The following is a 12,935-nucleotide window of genomic DNA, read 5'->3' on the forward strand; positions in this document are numbered from 1 at the left end:
GGCGAGGAGGCGAAAAGCACGTCGATGGAAGCGATGCTCGGTTATGTCTTTTTGCTGCGCGGTGGCTTGCGCTGTTGCTGCCCTCGCTGTCGTTGGTGGCCGAAGCGACGAACGAGGTTGATTGTTGTGGTGTTGCTCAGACGTGTCAAAGCGCTAACAGCATCTGCCCTTTCCTTTCGAGGTGTCCTGTTAGGGGCCCGTCTCGCCGGATGCAACCCCGCATCAATGCCCTGAAAGGGGTTAGCTACTCGCAGCTATGGAGCGCCTGTGTGTCAAGCTCCGATCAGATAAGCGAGGAAATCTGCTGACATTACCCGCTTCCCTCCCCAGCACGGTGGTTACCACCTGCTTCACGGGTCCACCCAGCCCCGTCCAAGCCGTTCGAGGCCAACCATGGCGTCCCGGGCAAGAGCTTCAAAGGGAGCCATGATCCCGACCATGCGGGCCGGTGGATTCTCTCTTCAGCTTGTGTTTCTTGAAGAAGCAACAAGCAACAACGAAACAGCGCCATGGACCAAGACGAAGAGGCATATCGAATCGATCAACGACGACAGGATGAGCTGGTCATCATCACCGTGGTTTTCACGTCGCTGTCCATCCTCGTCGTCGGCACCCGCACCTTTGTGCGGGCCGCCTTGATGAGGAAATTCGGCGCCGATGACTGGACCATGTTGGGGGCCTTGGTAGGTTGATGGGCTTCTCCGTTCAATACGTCCATCATTCATGAAGCTGACTGCCTGTCTCACCACCAGCTCTTCTCCTGCGGGTATCTCGTCGAAATCATCATCATGAAGTACAACGGAGTCGGCCACGCAATAACCACCTTGACAGTTGACAACATGCTCATCTTGATCAAGGTGACGTTGGCCATCCAGTGTACCTACTACGCATGCGTCAACTGCATCAAGTTCTCCATTCTGTGCATGTACCTTCGTTTTGGTACGTCGACTGGCTCTTCCCATCTCGCCCTCGCCATTCATTTCACTCTTGCTGACAGTTCTGCCTATCCACAGCCGTGACAGAAACACTCCGATATGCATGCTTTGGCCTGATAGGCTTCCACGCGGTGTTCTTCATCATCTCTCTTACAACCACCCTTGCGCAGTGCCAGCCTCTCGAGAAGATGTGGGATCTCACCGGTGTGGCCCCAGGCAGGTGCATCAACACCACCGCATTCTTTTACTTTACGTCTGGCTTCAACATCCTGACCGATATCCTCATTTTTGGCCTCCCCATCAAGACCTTGATTGGCATCAACCGCCCACGCAAGGAGGTGTACGCTCTTGTTGGCGTGTTTTGCATTGGCGCCTTCGCCACTGTCATTGCCATCATCCGATTGCACACCATCATTGTCTACACCACCGCCGTCGATCCTTTCCGAGAGTCCATTCTCGTCAACCTCTGGTCCGTTCTCGAGGTCAACATTGGCATCATCTGCGCCTCCGCGCCCGCTCTGAAGCCTCTGTTCCACCCCCAGGCACTTCGAGAGGCGAGATATGGTAGCAGCGGTGGCCCGCCAAAGCGGACGGGATACCACTACCATTCACGGGACAAGAGCGGCACAGAGATCAAGAGCAATATCAGGGTTGAGCAGGAGTTCAGTGCCCGGAGTATCAACTTGGGACCCATCCCCAGCAACACCGCCCAGGTAGTCGGGGGGAGGGAACAAAACTCGGATCAAGACAGCGTGGATAAAATCTTGCAGGATCGGTATTAAACAATAGTGTCTTGGGATTGTGAGCTACAAGGATGGGAACGGCGCGGTGATACCAATTTCTTTTGTCTTTGTCTTTTGGGTATGGGTCCTGGAAGGATATTTACCTCGGCATACAGGATTTATTTAACCTTTCGGTCAGTTAAAAATGTATAATAATATCATGGAGACACAAACATAACGATTAACGATTGCTTTTATTGCGCATCAGCCCTACATCATTGCTGAATCGTAAGGAAACTACTGACGATTAGTACAAACATCAGAATTGTTGCCCTACATCGAGTATCAGCCTGTTAGGCGGCTTCCACGCCTATGACTTCCAGAGACCTCGGGCGGACTCCTCAATCGTGTTGATGGCATCAAAAGAGGCAGTAGTGTCGCCACTGCTCAGCGTGCCTTATAAGTTCTATTTGCCAACTTTTATCTCTGACCATGCTCTTTGTTTTCGGGGAGATACATGTTGTGGACAACTTATACGTTCATTATTCCCTTAACAGTTCGCATGTAAACATTGCAAGACAGCTGTGTTTTGGTGTGAAAGCGTGTTTCACAAGTTTGTAAGCACGTTGCCCAGGTTCTCCCCTTTTAACATCACAACCCGTCTACGTGCTTCTAGTATTCTTCCCGGCTTGCTCGACTATCATGAGAGTCTTTGGGTGCATGGACACACTGAGCTCGACGCTGCTGTTATTTAGTGCTATGAGGTACTATTAGTAAGCCGGCACTATTTTGAGATGAAGGGGAAGTTTTATGGTTTTAAACAAAACTATATAAGTCGAGGCTACTAATTCACCTAGTTGACACGAGCATGGCTACTAAGCAAACATCTATCAAACATAAAACCTCCAATGGTATTGAAACATTACTATTTAGGTTAAAGCTGTGAGTAGATGTGTTCTAACTCTAATGAAACATGATTTATATAGCTATTATAGAGGAAGGTGTGTGTCACAGTTAAGCCAACGGTGTGATGAACCCCTATCCAGAAAGGGATACTCAGTTGAAGGTGCTTCTAAACAATTAGTCCGGTGCAGGTAAATAGTGCACAACAATGGCTTGTTTCAATCACAATAGTGTGATACCAACGAATGTGACTTGTATTGCATACTGCGGAACTATCTACCGGCTATCTAGTTCCTCAGTATAGATAGACCTATGGATCATCTGGATCACGTTCCCCAAAGGTGATCTGGATCACTTTTTCTTCTTGTGGTTCACTACGCTCACCGTGAGTTCGTCGCTCCACTTCCAATTGGGCAGTAATGACTGGCTAGGGGTGTCCGTGCTCCGTGCGCTAGCTCTTCATCAGCGATTGTGACCGTTGCGGAGGGTTGATGCTGGTATATTATAGAGCTTAGCTGCGGCTCTAAATCTTAATTTTTCGTCCTTTTGGAGAGCTTCAAGGACTAAGATTACCCTCGCTTCCTTTTGAGTAGGAAGCATATCAGATTGTAGAAAAATTCGATGTAAAGTGCAAAGAGGACGCCTTGCGCTACGGAGTGCACGACTCACTGATATGCACGGCTCGCTGATAATATACGTTATAGATATTTTGATACTTTTGAGAATTTAGAAGTATATATTGGTTAGATTTCTACCCTCCTTTTCACTAATATTTTCTTTATTTAGTGGATAAATTTACTTTTTACTTTAGCTGATTCTTACCTGTATAGTTATTCCCACACTATTAACCCATCACCAGAAGCTATTCTCACCCTGCTTACACTTTTCTCACACCCAGGTACGTGCATTGATCCTCTTGACGCCATATACACTTGCAGTCCACCTAAACTCACGCTCAACCCTCATAACACGAAGGGCAAGACTTGTTGACAATGTCATTGACATAGGGTTGTTTTCCTGGCGATGCTCGGGAATTCTGATGTATGCTGGATCCTCCGCAACTTTTTCTTGCATTGATGTCAAGTCGTTTACACAATTCTTCGAGTCCGAATAGATGCCGATGGTAGCTTCTTCCTAGGGTTTATCCCTGTCCTTGATGCCTGTCGAAGTCATAAAGCGTACTATTTCGTCTTTTGCGGCATGCACAGTGTCGATAATCGCTGCACACTCGGAGGAATCCAGATTGACTGTTACATCCGCTGGCTAGGCAACTGAGACCCATTCCCCGTTCTACTGGGCGCCGGGTCTGTATCGTTTGTATGCATAGGCATGGGAGCCGACCGCATTGGCACGGCGATCGTTGCATAGCGATGCATCACAGAGCATATTGTATGGCTGCCCCCTGTGCTTCCCGACCGGCTATCAAGCGTCTTTGCTTGAGGTCTGTGATATATCCACCCCCTCCAGTACCATGGCCATGCCTTTTGAAGAGCCACACTTGCTTCCACCACTGCCAGGAGTGCTGGCAGCAGTTGTTGCCGGGGTGTTTCCACTGGCTGACATCTGGCAGTATGGGCTGGGCGATAGGTTCACGTCCGTCGGGGACTATTTCTTCTCCGGCTCTTACGGACGAAATGGCCCGACGGGCTTGGGTGGCAAGTTGTGGTGCCCGGGGGCCCTCTGATGGGAATATTCGAGGCTGCAATCGTTGATATGGTCTCAGCAAAAGATGCATTGTCTCCTTTGTTTTGAAAAGCTTAGAGAGTTTCCAACTTCTCGTCGACTAGCACCTTGAACTTTTTGCCTTTTGAAATATCGCTCTTTGCCCATTCCTTCTTACTTACCGCGATCAACTGGGTCTTGGATCCGTGTTAGAACACCGCGCAAAAGCGCGGAGGAGCTGTCGACTGCCATCTTGATGAAGGCTGTTCACGCGCTATTATTGTTGTTGCTCAGACCAGACTCAAGAACCTCTCCAACTTGATTGCTTCAAAGACGAAAGCAATGGCAATGAAAATTGTTGGACCAATGCCATTAGTGCTTGTGGGACCCCGTTCTCCTGACAGCTTCTAGCGACTGCATTCCATGTCGAACCAGGTCCTGAATAATTCCATTAACCGCCTCAGATATTGGACAACATCATATTCCCTATTCCTTGATATACTTTCTATAATATTATTTTCATCTGATCAACACGATATTGAATACATCTTGATAACGTTAACAGCTAGATAGATTTTTACCTCAGATGTGCAGCAGAATCAAAAATCCCGACATTTGGACAACCCTAACCATGCCCCCAATGTGAATCGTATGGTCGGACAATGCGTTTAAAGCTTCGAGTTTGAGATGACGGGGTAATTTCGCACTTGCTGAATATGCTCCAATTTTAATCACGCTGGCGTCCCGAGCAGAGTATGGAGGATAAATGATGATCTCCTCCCTGAGTTCTATTACAACCTGACCTGGATGTCGTTGGGATTGCGTAGTAGGGCTGTTACGCTGCCAAGCCGTTCCCTTTTCCCGTAGCGGATGGGCATTCTTGGCATGCATGTCACATCCATGCCGCAGCGGGCAACTACAACTGGGGCCTGCAGTCCCAACTACCTACTTTATGAAACAAAAGCAACTGCCAGATCGCCACTTCAGCGTATGCAGATGCACAGAGTAATGATTACAGTTGGATAAATGTTGATTGGATGAGTCTCATGCTACCTACTTGAAACATCAGCATATATCCAGTTTCGCTCGCGATGGTACTGAGCGTCCCGCCCAGTCCGTATTGTCAGGCGCTCGCGCACGAAGGCCACTCCTCGACAACGATTGTCAGCAGCCCCGTCACTTGGGAAAGCAACAAGCTGCCTGGGTGGCCAGGGGAAATGCACGTGGCTCGAACATCTCCACGACAGGTTCAGGATGGGGATGTCACACAGCTAAATCTGAAGGCAGCTCAGAAAGCCCAATGGGCAGAAAAACACATGTCGACCGCAAAAGACTTCCGTCTCAATGTGTTGTGTGATGTCTCTGTCCCCCAGGACTCCCAGGCAGGTGTTTCATACGCGTGCACATTCAAGAAGTACCAACCAGGTCGCGCAGAGCATGGGGCGCTGGTGACAGTTGCGTTTCCCATCGATGTCCCTGTCAACTTGAATTCATCTAAGTTTGTGGGCATTTTGGATTCTGTCCATACTGTCAAATACGAGATAGCACACATCATGAGCTCTCCAATTATCCCGCATAGCGACAAACTCTAACGGGAAGCTACCGTTAAGGGTGGTAAGAGACTGGAGAGGTTTTGAAAGCCTGGAGGGTATACTGGGGTTGTTAGCTGCTCGTCTGATCTCACTGCTGTAGACAAATCGGGATGATAATTGGCAATCGGTTAAGCCTCCCCTACAAGCGGTGCTATATACAGGCTTGGATGAACAATCTTTAAATTTCCAGGTTGGGGACCAAACTAGAAACCTTGGAATATCAACGGTAAGGGCAGCGGCTCGGGTCATAGCTAGAAGCTTCAAGAAGTAAGAAAGACAGCTAGGCGGGTAATCATAAGACACAAACTACCTAGCAAACCAAGCACATGAGGGGGTTGGCAATACTGACGCTGAACAGGATGGTGCTAAAGGTAGTGGGTAGAATCCTAGAAGTTCTGGGGATGTTAGAAGATGATGATAGAATAGGTACACTAATAGCCCTGCATCATAATGCTGTTGGCACATTTTTAGGTTCTGACTATGGTGGAGGTGGAAGATGATGTGGGCGACAATATGACCTTCCATACACAGCAAACCACTTTTGTATTATGTACCTGGGTGAAACACAAACACTCGATCTCTCATGTAATATTCAACAAATCTCATTCTTTCTCTTCACAAATCTTCAGCCACAAAGGCCGCTTCTCCTGCCCCCTCAAATGAAACCCTCCAATTCCTCTTTGCACCTGGCCTTGGCCTCAGCTCAATATCGATGTCACAGTCCGGCTGCTCCATTGCCTCCGCCTGCGAAGACTTTTTCGTTGCCGGCATAATCCACTTGCCCTCACCACCACCTGGAAGCACATCAAACCTCAGCAACACCATCGCTGTAAACAACAAAATCTCCGTGGTGGCAAAATGTCTCCCCGGACATAACGTCGTCCCGCCACCAAACCCACGGAACGCAACCGGATGCAGCCTCGGTTTCCCCGGGTTCCGCATGAACCGCCGAGCATTGAAAACCTCGACGTCCTCGCCCCAGACCTCTTTGGAGTGGTGTTGCACTCTGGCAGGCATCATGACAATGCTACCCTTTTTGATGAGGTACTTCCCCTCTAGCATGTGATCTTCACTGGCGATTCGAACCGAATTCGCCATGCCGTGAAAGCGAAAGACCTCTTGGAAAGTTGACAGTAGCGTAGGGCAGTGCTCCTTGATGGTTCTTGCCCGGACGGTGCACATCTCCTCGCCGTTCTCTTCATTGATCGAAACCGCTTTGAGGACTTCTTTCCTACAGTCTTCGGTTACGGTGGGATCCGAAAAGACGTGGTAGATCATCCAAAACGCGGTGGGAATTGTATTGGCGACGAGGGCAAACATTGCGGCGTTGTGGAAGCAACCGATGTCGCTAACGGAGATGTCCCAGCTGACAAAGTGCTCGGTCCACCGCCGGATGTAGTCTGAGCCTTCGGTGTATTGGCGGTTGATGTGATAGTTTTGGAAAGCTTTGGCGAGTTGGTTGCGAGATTTGATTGCGCTATGGAAGGCCCTGTCAACGTGTCAGCATGGCTCTTGTGTATGCGGGAGGGATAAAAGGACGTACCAGTGAGGCAGCAGGTCCAACATGAGAAACATGATTGTTGGGTGGTAGTTATGCCAGGCTTCTTCGTTTGCTGAGTCACGCAGCGGGTTATGTGGACCATAAACACTATCCGTCGTGGCCATGAGGAACTCATGGCGAATCCACTCAAACATCCTGGCCCTTTTGGAACCTCGGTCTACGATATTGTCCAGCGATGCGGTAAGAACCGTCATGGCATCACCACTGAGCCGATCAAGCGCGGGGCCGCTCGACAGAAATGGGTGGGTGGCTTTAATGAAGGTGTGAAAGAACCCCGTGTCGGCGATCATATCCTCGCGGATGATTGCCAGAGCATCTTTGCTTACACCCATAGCGACTTCTCAAGCGCGAGCCGATACTGGAGGGAAGATCAAGGTGCGCCATTGGCGTTGGACACTGAGAATAAGGTTGAGAGAGTTGACGATGTAAAGGCGAGTACCTGGGAGACGCAAGGTGTAGATGGGAAGGTCATGGTGCTTGTTTCTCATATGGGTGTAGAAATCCATGCTCAATTTCACCATCCCAATCACGGGACTGAGGAACGGCACCGCTGTTGCGACCAGTGGCGGTTCTTTCTCATTCTGTGTCAGATGGAGAACTGCGAACAAGAAGAGGTAGGTAGCTGCCAGACTGCTGAGGGTGGCGGCCAAGGTTGTGTGATTCGAGAGAAACTCGGAGAGGACGAAACCCAGCGCTTTGGCTTCCTGAGCGAGGTCAACGAAGCTGGTGTAGACAACCGTGAGCAGCATGGCAGCCGGTTTGTTGTTCAACCGCTTAAAAATAGTAGGATAGATGGTTGAGATCACAAGAGAACAGTGTAGCGAAGAAGCTTTGTGCGGGTGATCGACGCAGTCGTGTCTTGAATTGCAGCAGACGCGTCAGAACGGTTCTGTTGGTTGGGCCAATACATCCAGACTATCATTTCGAGGGAAATCCAATGCTGATTCTGGAAGACATACTGCCAAAAACTGAGGAAGATTTTTCTTCCCATCTCTACATTCACTCCCCCCAATCCTCCAATAGCCTCAGGCGCATAAGCGCCAACAGAAAATAAAACTTGAAAATAAACGGGCGGCAAAATAAATTTCGGGATTTTAGTGCCGATGTGGCATACATGGAGAATGCATTCCCAAGAGGCATGATAGTCAACTGCCCAATTCTACTCTTTTATGACTGGATAGGTACTAACTTTGCCAGCCCGTTTTCATGATCGTGTTATGCTACCTTAAGTCACGCCTTTGCCGAAGATTCGGCTGGGTTTATTGATCCCGGTGCGAAACCATACCGTCTGAGGCAACCCAACTACACAATGAGAGAGAGAGAGATTGCTTACAGAATCTTCCCACTTATGGAGGGTTAGCCCACAATGGCTAACCTACAACCAAGACGGGCTGTTCAGAACCATGTAACACGGAAACCCAACAATATTCTTCCAGGCGGACGTGGCACATGGATTTTGGGCGGTCCCAATGGCCAGCGGACATGAACATTTTACATCATTGATTACGCCGAACTGCCAGGATTTCAACAAAAGGATGCCCCAGGGGATGGCGGGGTCGTCACATTTCAATTGTGCTCTCACAGATAACGTACCTTGTAAGCGAGCCGTGGCTTTTTTAGCGCGACGCGTCCTCTCTGTACCTAACATCATTTTTTTCCACAACCCACCATGTTTACTTCCTCAAAGGAGGCCAGGGTAATCTTAGCCTTTGAAGCTCTTCAAAACGACAAGGAATTAAAGCTTGAGGCCGTGGCCAAGATCTATAACGTACCACCTTCAACACTGCGAGACCGACGCGCCGGCAAGCCTGCACGACGCGACACCACGCCCAACTCGCACCACGCCCAACTCGCACCACGCCCAACTCGAAGAAGCTCACTCAATCAGAAGAGGAGGCTGTTGTCCGATACATTATTGAGCTATGTGCGCGATGTTTTCCGCCAAGACTGCGTGGTGTGGAAGATATGGCCAACCAACTGCTACACCAACGCGACGCGCCCCCTGTCAGCAAGCTCGAGTTCCTCTGTGCCTTTCGCGAGGCTTTCTTTGCCTCCATGACGGAGAAGAACATACGAGGCGGCTTTGCGGGTGCTGGCCTTGCGCCGTGGGACCCAGAGAGGGTGCTTTCCAAGCTGGATGTCAGGCTTCGTACGCCAACACCTCTGAACTCGCGGGCCGGGACTCCACAACCTTGGGTCTTCCAGACACCACACAACCCCCAAGAAGCCAACTCACAGTCAACGCTAATCAAGACTCGCATTGCCAGCCATCAAAATAGCTCCCCAGCTTCCATGTTAGCTGCTGTGGACCAGCTTACTAAGAGTACAACGGCTGTGATGCACGAGGCGACTCTCCTTCGGTCAGAGGTCTCTTCGCTCCGTAAGGCCAACGAGGCACTAAGCAAGCGCCGGAGAGCTAAAAAAAAACACGTGTGAAGCTTGGAGGATCACTTTCCGTACAAGATGCACAGGATTTGCTGAACCAGAAGGCTGTAGGCGGGGAGGCATTGCAAGAAACGCAGCCGGAAGGGAGTGGTGCAGGGGGGGGGCCGCACGAAGGTTCGGTGCTGCGGTGTCTGCGGCAAGCCTGGCCATAATGCACGCACTTGCCAGGAGGCTGCAGAAGGGTCAGGTTTAGCTGTTGCTGATGTAATTATAGTTGGTTCCTAGTGTTGATTGTGTTGCAATTGAGGATAGTTGCTATTAGGTAGTGGAAAGGCCACGGCTCGCTTATACCCACGACTCGCTTATAAGGTACGTTATTGGTTTTGGACCGTGGCCGACGACGGGTGACGAGCAAGGACCAGGTCTTCCCAACCTCCATGGTCGCCACCCTCATTGGGGCGTATCTTACCATCGCGGCTCAGCCGACGCATGGCAGAAACCGTGTTGTTTCTTGTTTTACCATTACTTCCCGCGACTCACATTCATACCAATATATAGAAATAATCCGCTGGGCTCATAATAGTTATGGCCACTTCAGCACGCCAATTACCATGAAAGGCCTCGTTTGGAGATTCTGGTGTACGGGCCTACTCCGATTCGTGCGATGTGTGCAAAGCAGTGGGACTGAGAATTCCGAAACGTCTCGAGCCAACACCAGTCGTTGCCATGCAACCATGGGACTTCGTGAGAAGATTACTCATGTAGGGGCAATATGACCTACAGCAAAGACCGGAGAGAGATATATCTACATCATGGTCGACTACCGTTCACGATACTTAATCATCAGGGCTGAACCCACGGTCCCTGTGACTGCGAGGTGCGTTCGTGAGGCATCGAGAGTGCTCGGATTTCCCCATTAAACGTACAGTGACAACGCCAAATATTTCACATCGCAAACCCTGTGTAAAATAGCTCGAGAACAATGGCACACATGCAAGGTTCGGACCCATCAGTCGTCCAGAAATGATCAAAATCCAACTGAAGAAATGGCCTCGTGAGAGGAAGTACGAGAATCTGAACGAGTGGCCTGCCGTGCTGGACAATATCTGCCTGGACATCAGATGGAATGCGATACTCACCTACCGAGGTAATGTTGGGTTAGAAACACCGCCGTGGTCAAAGTGACAACCCAGAATGAGTGATAGACGATGATGAGAGGCGGGCATCCCAGAGGTCTGCTGCCGCGGCAAAGAGCTCGACAACCGGTCGGATGGGTGAGAACGACATGGTCGAAAACACAATTGTCCGTTCCGATGAGGTTCGGTACAATGCCATACACGGTCATAAGTATGCAGGGGGCGATGATGGGCCCTGAGATATCAGAGCATGACTTCTGCGTAGGAGACTGAGTATATGAGGTGATTCCCAAGAACCGCGATCTGAAAGTCAAGCAATTCCGTCGAGGCAAGCCCTACTCTGAGCCGGATGATATTAGAGAAAGAGTTTTAGGTAGAAAGGAATGGAGATTAGATAAGAGGGTGATGACAACCTCTTGCCGTACCAAGCGTTGTGGATGCAGAGGAGGGAGGCGTGGAGGAGAGGAGCGAGATAAGCGGGCAGGAGTTTATTCTGAGGGACATAGTTGGCGGGAGAACGGACAGTGACAGGCAACGGATTGGAGCAAGCAGGAGCATTACGAACAGCAAATATCACAAATTCTGGCGCTGAACGATAATTTCCCACTGAAATCAACCTTGGCTTGACCCAAAACGATCCTTCCCTGGCTCAGTCGACTCTCCGAACCCCACTGCCTATGTGCGTGACGGAATCCAAACACCTGCGAATAACCTCAATTCCTGCGCCAACGACCCTGGAGCTCCTTCCTTCCCGCTCTGACTTTTCCGCGTCACCACCGATAACCACCCTCGGAAATCTTTAAGCGCTGGTAATCCTGAACCTCACCTTGCAACTCTGCATACCCCCACCACCAACCTCTTCCTCTTCTCAAACTCTCCACCCGCAATATGTTCCCCGCCTCTTCACTCAAGCAAATAATCCCCCTCTAGCAACGATCGTATCCTACCATCACTTTCCGCGCCATACGAGCGCGCATGGAGAGCTACCACATTCATTCCAATCGTACCAGTCTCATATTTTCCCATTTCCTTCGTTCATCACGATTATTTCCTCGTTTCGGTCGACCGCAGGTCGAGGTCGAGGAACATCGGTGGCTGTCCGTCAGCGGCAAGACTCACCAACCCACGACAACCACATCTACCTTCATTCATCCCCTATTACCAGTCGAGACTGGGAGATCCAGTATCCCGCCCACCTTTTCAGTCACTTCGCATTTTTCCCAACAATCAACATACATCGCACACCGGGATTCATCAGTCAACACGGTAACGCCCAGGTATCATGGCCAACGTCTTTCAACCCCTCCCCGGGTTGCACGTCCGACCGCCACATCAACGAAATACCGGAGCCGGCGACCACGGTAAGTACCTGACATGGGAAAGCCCATGAGGCTCAGTGGCTAGGAGATCAGAGTGGTGAAAGGCCTGGTGGGCTATTTTAATGCCTTGAAACGGTCCTTCGATATTTGGACCTCTCCTAATGGGTTCTCTTTGCTGGCCGTTATCGCCCACTTTCTCGACGATCGCAACTCCTTACCTTGCCCTCTCCTCGGAATCTACTAAGTCAAAAGAAGTCACCGTGGAGAGAACGTTTCCCTGGTATTGAAGAAGGCAATGCTCAGTTTTGGTATGGATATTGGTATTGTTGGCTATTTCCAGTCAGATAATGCCGCTACCAACAACACCTGCCTCTATTATATCTTTCGCACACTGCTGTCGGGCTGCAGCGATATTGAGGCTGAATGTCTTCGGGACCAACGCCGAATTCGTTGCTTTGGTCGCATCATTAACCTCGTTGCCAAAGCCTTCCTTGGGGGTGATAATAAGGATATCCTAAAGAGCCTCGATAAGGAAGCAGCCGAGAGGTTCTCACTCGAGGAGGAGGATCGGTTTCTCAATGCCTGGCGTAAGCTGGGCCCTGTAGGGAAGCTACACAACGTCCACTTTGTTCGCCGATATCGTTCATGGCCGGCTAAGCAACGACGAGCTTAAGGAGTACGGCATTGTGGTTCCTCCTGGGCATCTTCCTTTCGAGCAGT

The 12,935-nt window shown here is 50.1% G+C and overlaps 3 protein-coding genes across 3 annotated transcripts; 1 reads left to right on the forward strand and 2 right to left on the reverse strand.

The window, feature by feature from the left end:
- Window positions 1–154: 154 nt before the first annotated feature.
- QC764_506330 (uncharacterized protein) lies at window positions 155–2,298 on the forward strand. The gene is made up of 4 exons (XM_062947887.1): window positions 155–267; window positions 331–683; window positions 753–939; window positions 1,014–2,298. Exons 2-4 carry the CDS (start codon window positions 510–512, stop codon window positions 1,715–1,717), a joined length of 1,065 nt encoding a protein of 354 aa, XP_062799406.1. The 5' UTR covers window positions 155–267; window positions 331–509; the 3' UTR covers window positions 1,718–2,298.
- A 4,122-nt stretch (window positions 2,299–6,420) lies between these two features.
- Window positions 6,421–7,707, reverse strand: QC764_0083260 (uncharacterized protein; the record flags this gene model as incomplete). Its single annotated transcript, XM_062940829.1, has 2 exons — window positions 6,421–7,303; window positions 7,358–7,707. 2 exons carry the CDS (start codon window positions 7,705–7,707, stop codon window positions 6,430–6,432), a joined length of 1,224 nt encoding a protein of 407 aa, XP_062799407.1. The 3' UTR covers window positions 6,421–6,429.
- A 9-nt stretch (window positions 7,708–7,716) lies between these two features.
- Window positions 7,717–8,124, reverse strand: QC764_0083270 (uncharacterized protein; the record flags this gene model as incomplete). Its single annotated transcript, XM_062940830.1, is given in 2 exon segments — window positions 7,717–7,814; window positions 7,824–8,124. Coding segments are annotated over 2 exon segments (399 nt in total).
- Window positions 8,125–12,935: the final 4,811 nt, after the last annotated feature.

Source organism: Podospora pseudoanserina, chromosome 5 (assembly GCF_035222485.1).
Source record: "Podospora pseudoanserina strain CBS 124.78 chromosome 5, whole genome shotgun sequence".
Lineage (NCBI taxonomy): Eukaryota > Fungi > Ascomycota > Sordariomycetes > Sordariales > Podosporaceae > Podospora > Podospora pseudoanserina.

Bases quoted from the DNA above. Each gene is read 5' to 3' on its own strand.
- QC764_506330 (XM_062947887.1), top strand. From the start codon at position 510: ATGGACCAAGACGAAGAGGCATATCGAATCGATCAACGACGACAGGAT. The intron at 684-752 runs GTAGGTTGATGG...TCTCACCACCAG, and splicing joins GGACCATGTTGGGGGCCTTG to CTCTTCTCCTGCGGGTATCT. The intron at 940-1,013 runs GTACGTCGACTG...GCCTATCCACAG, and splicing joins GTGCATGTACCTTCGTTTTG to CCGTGACAGAAACACTCCGA.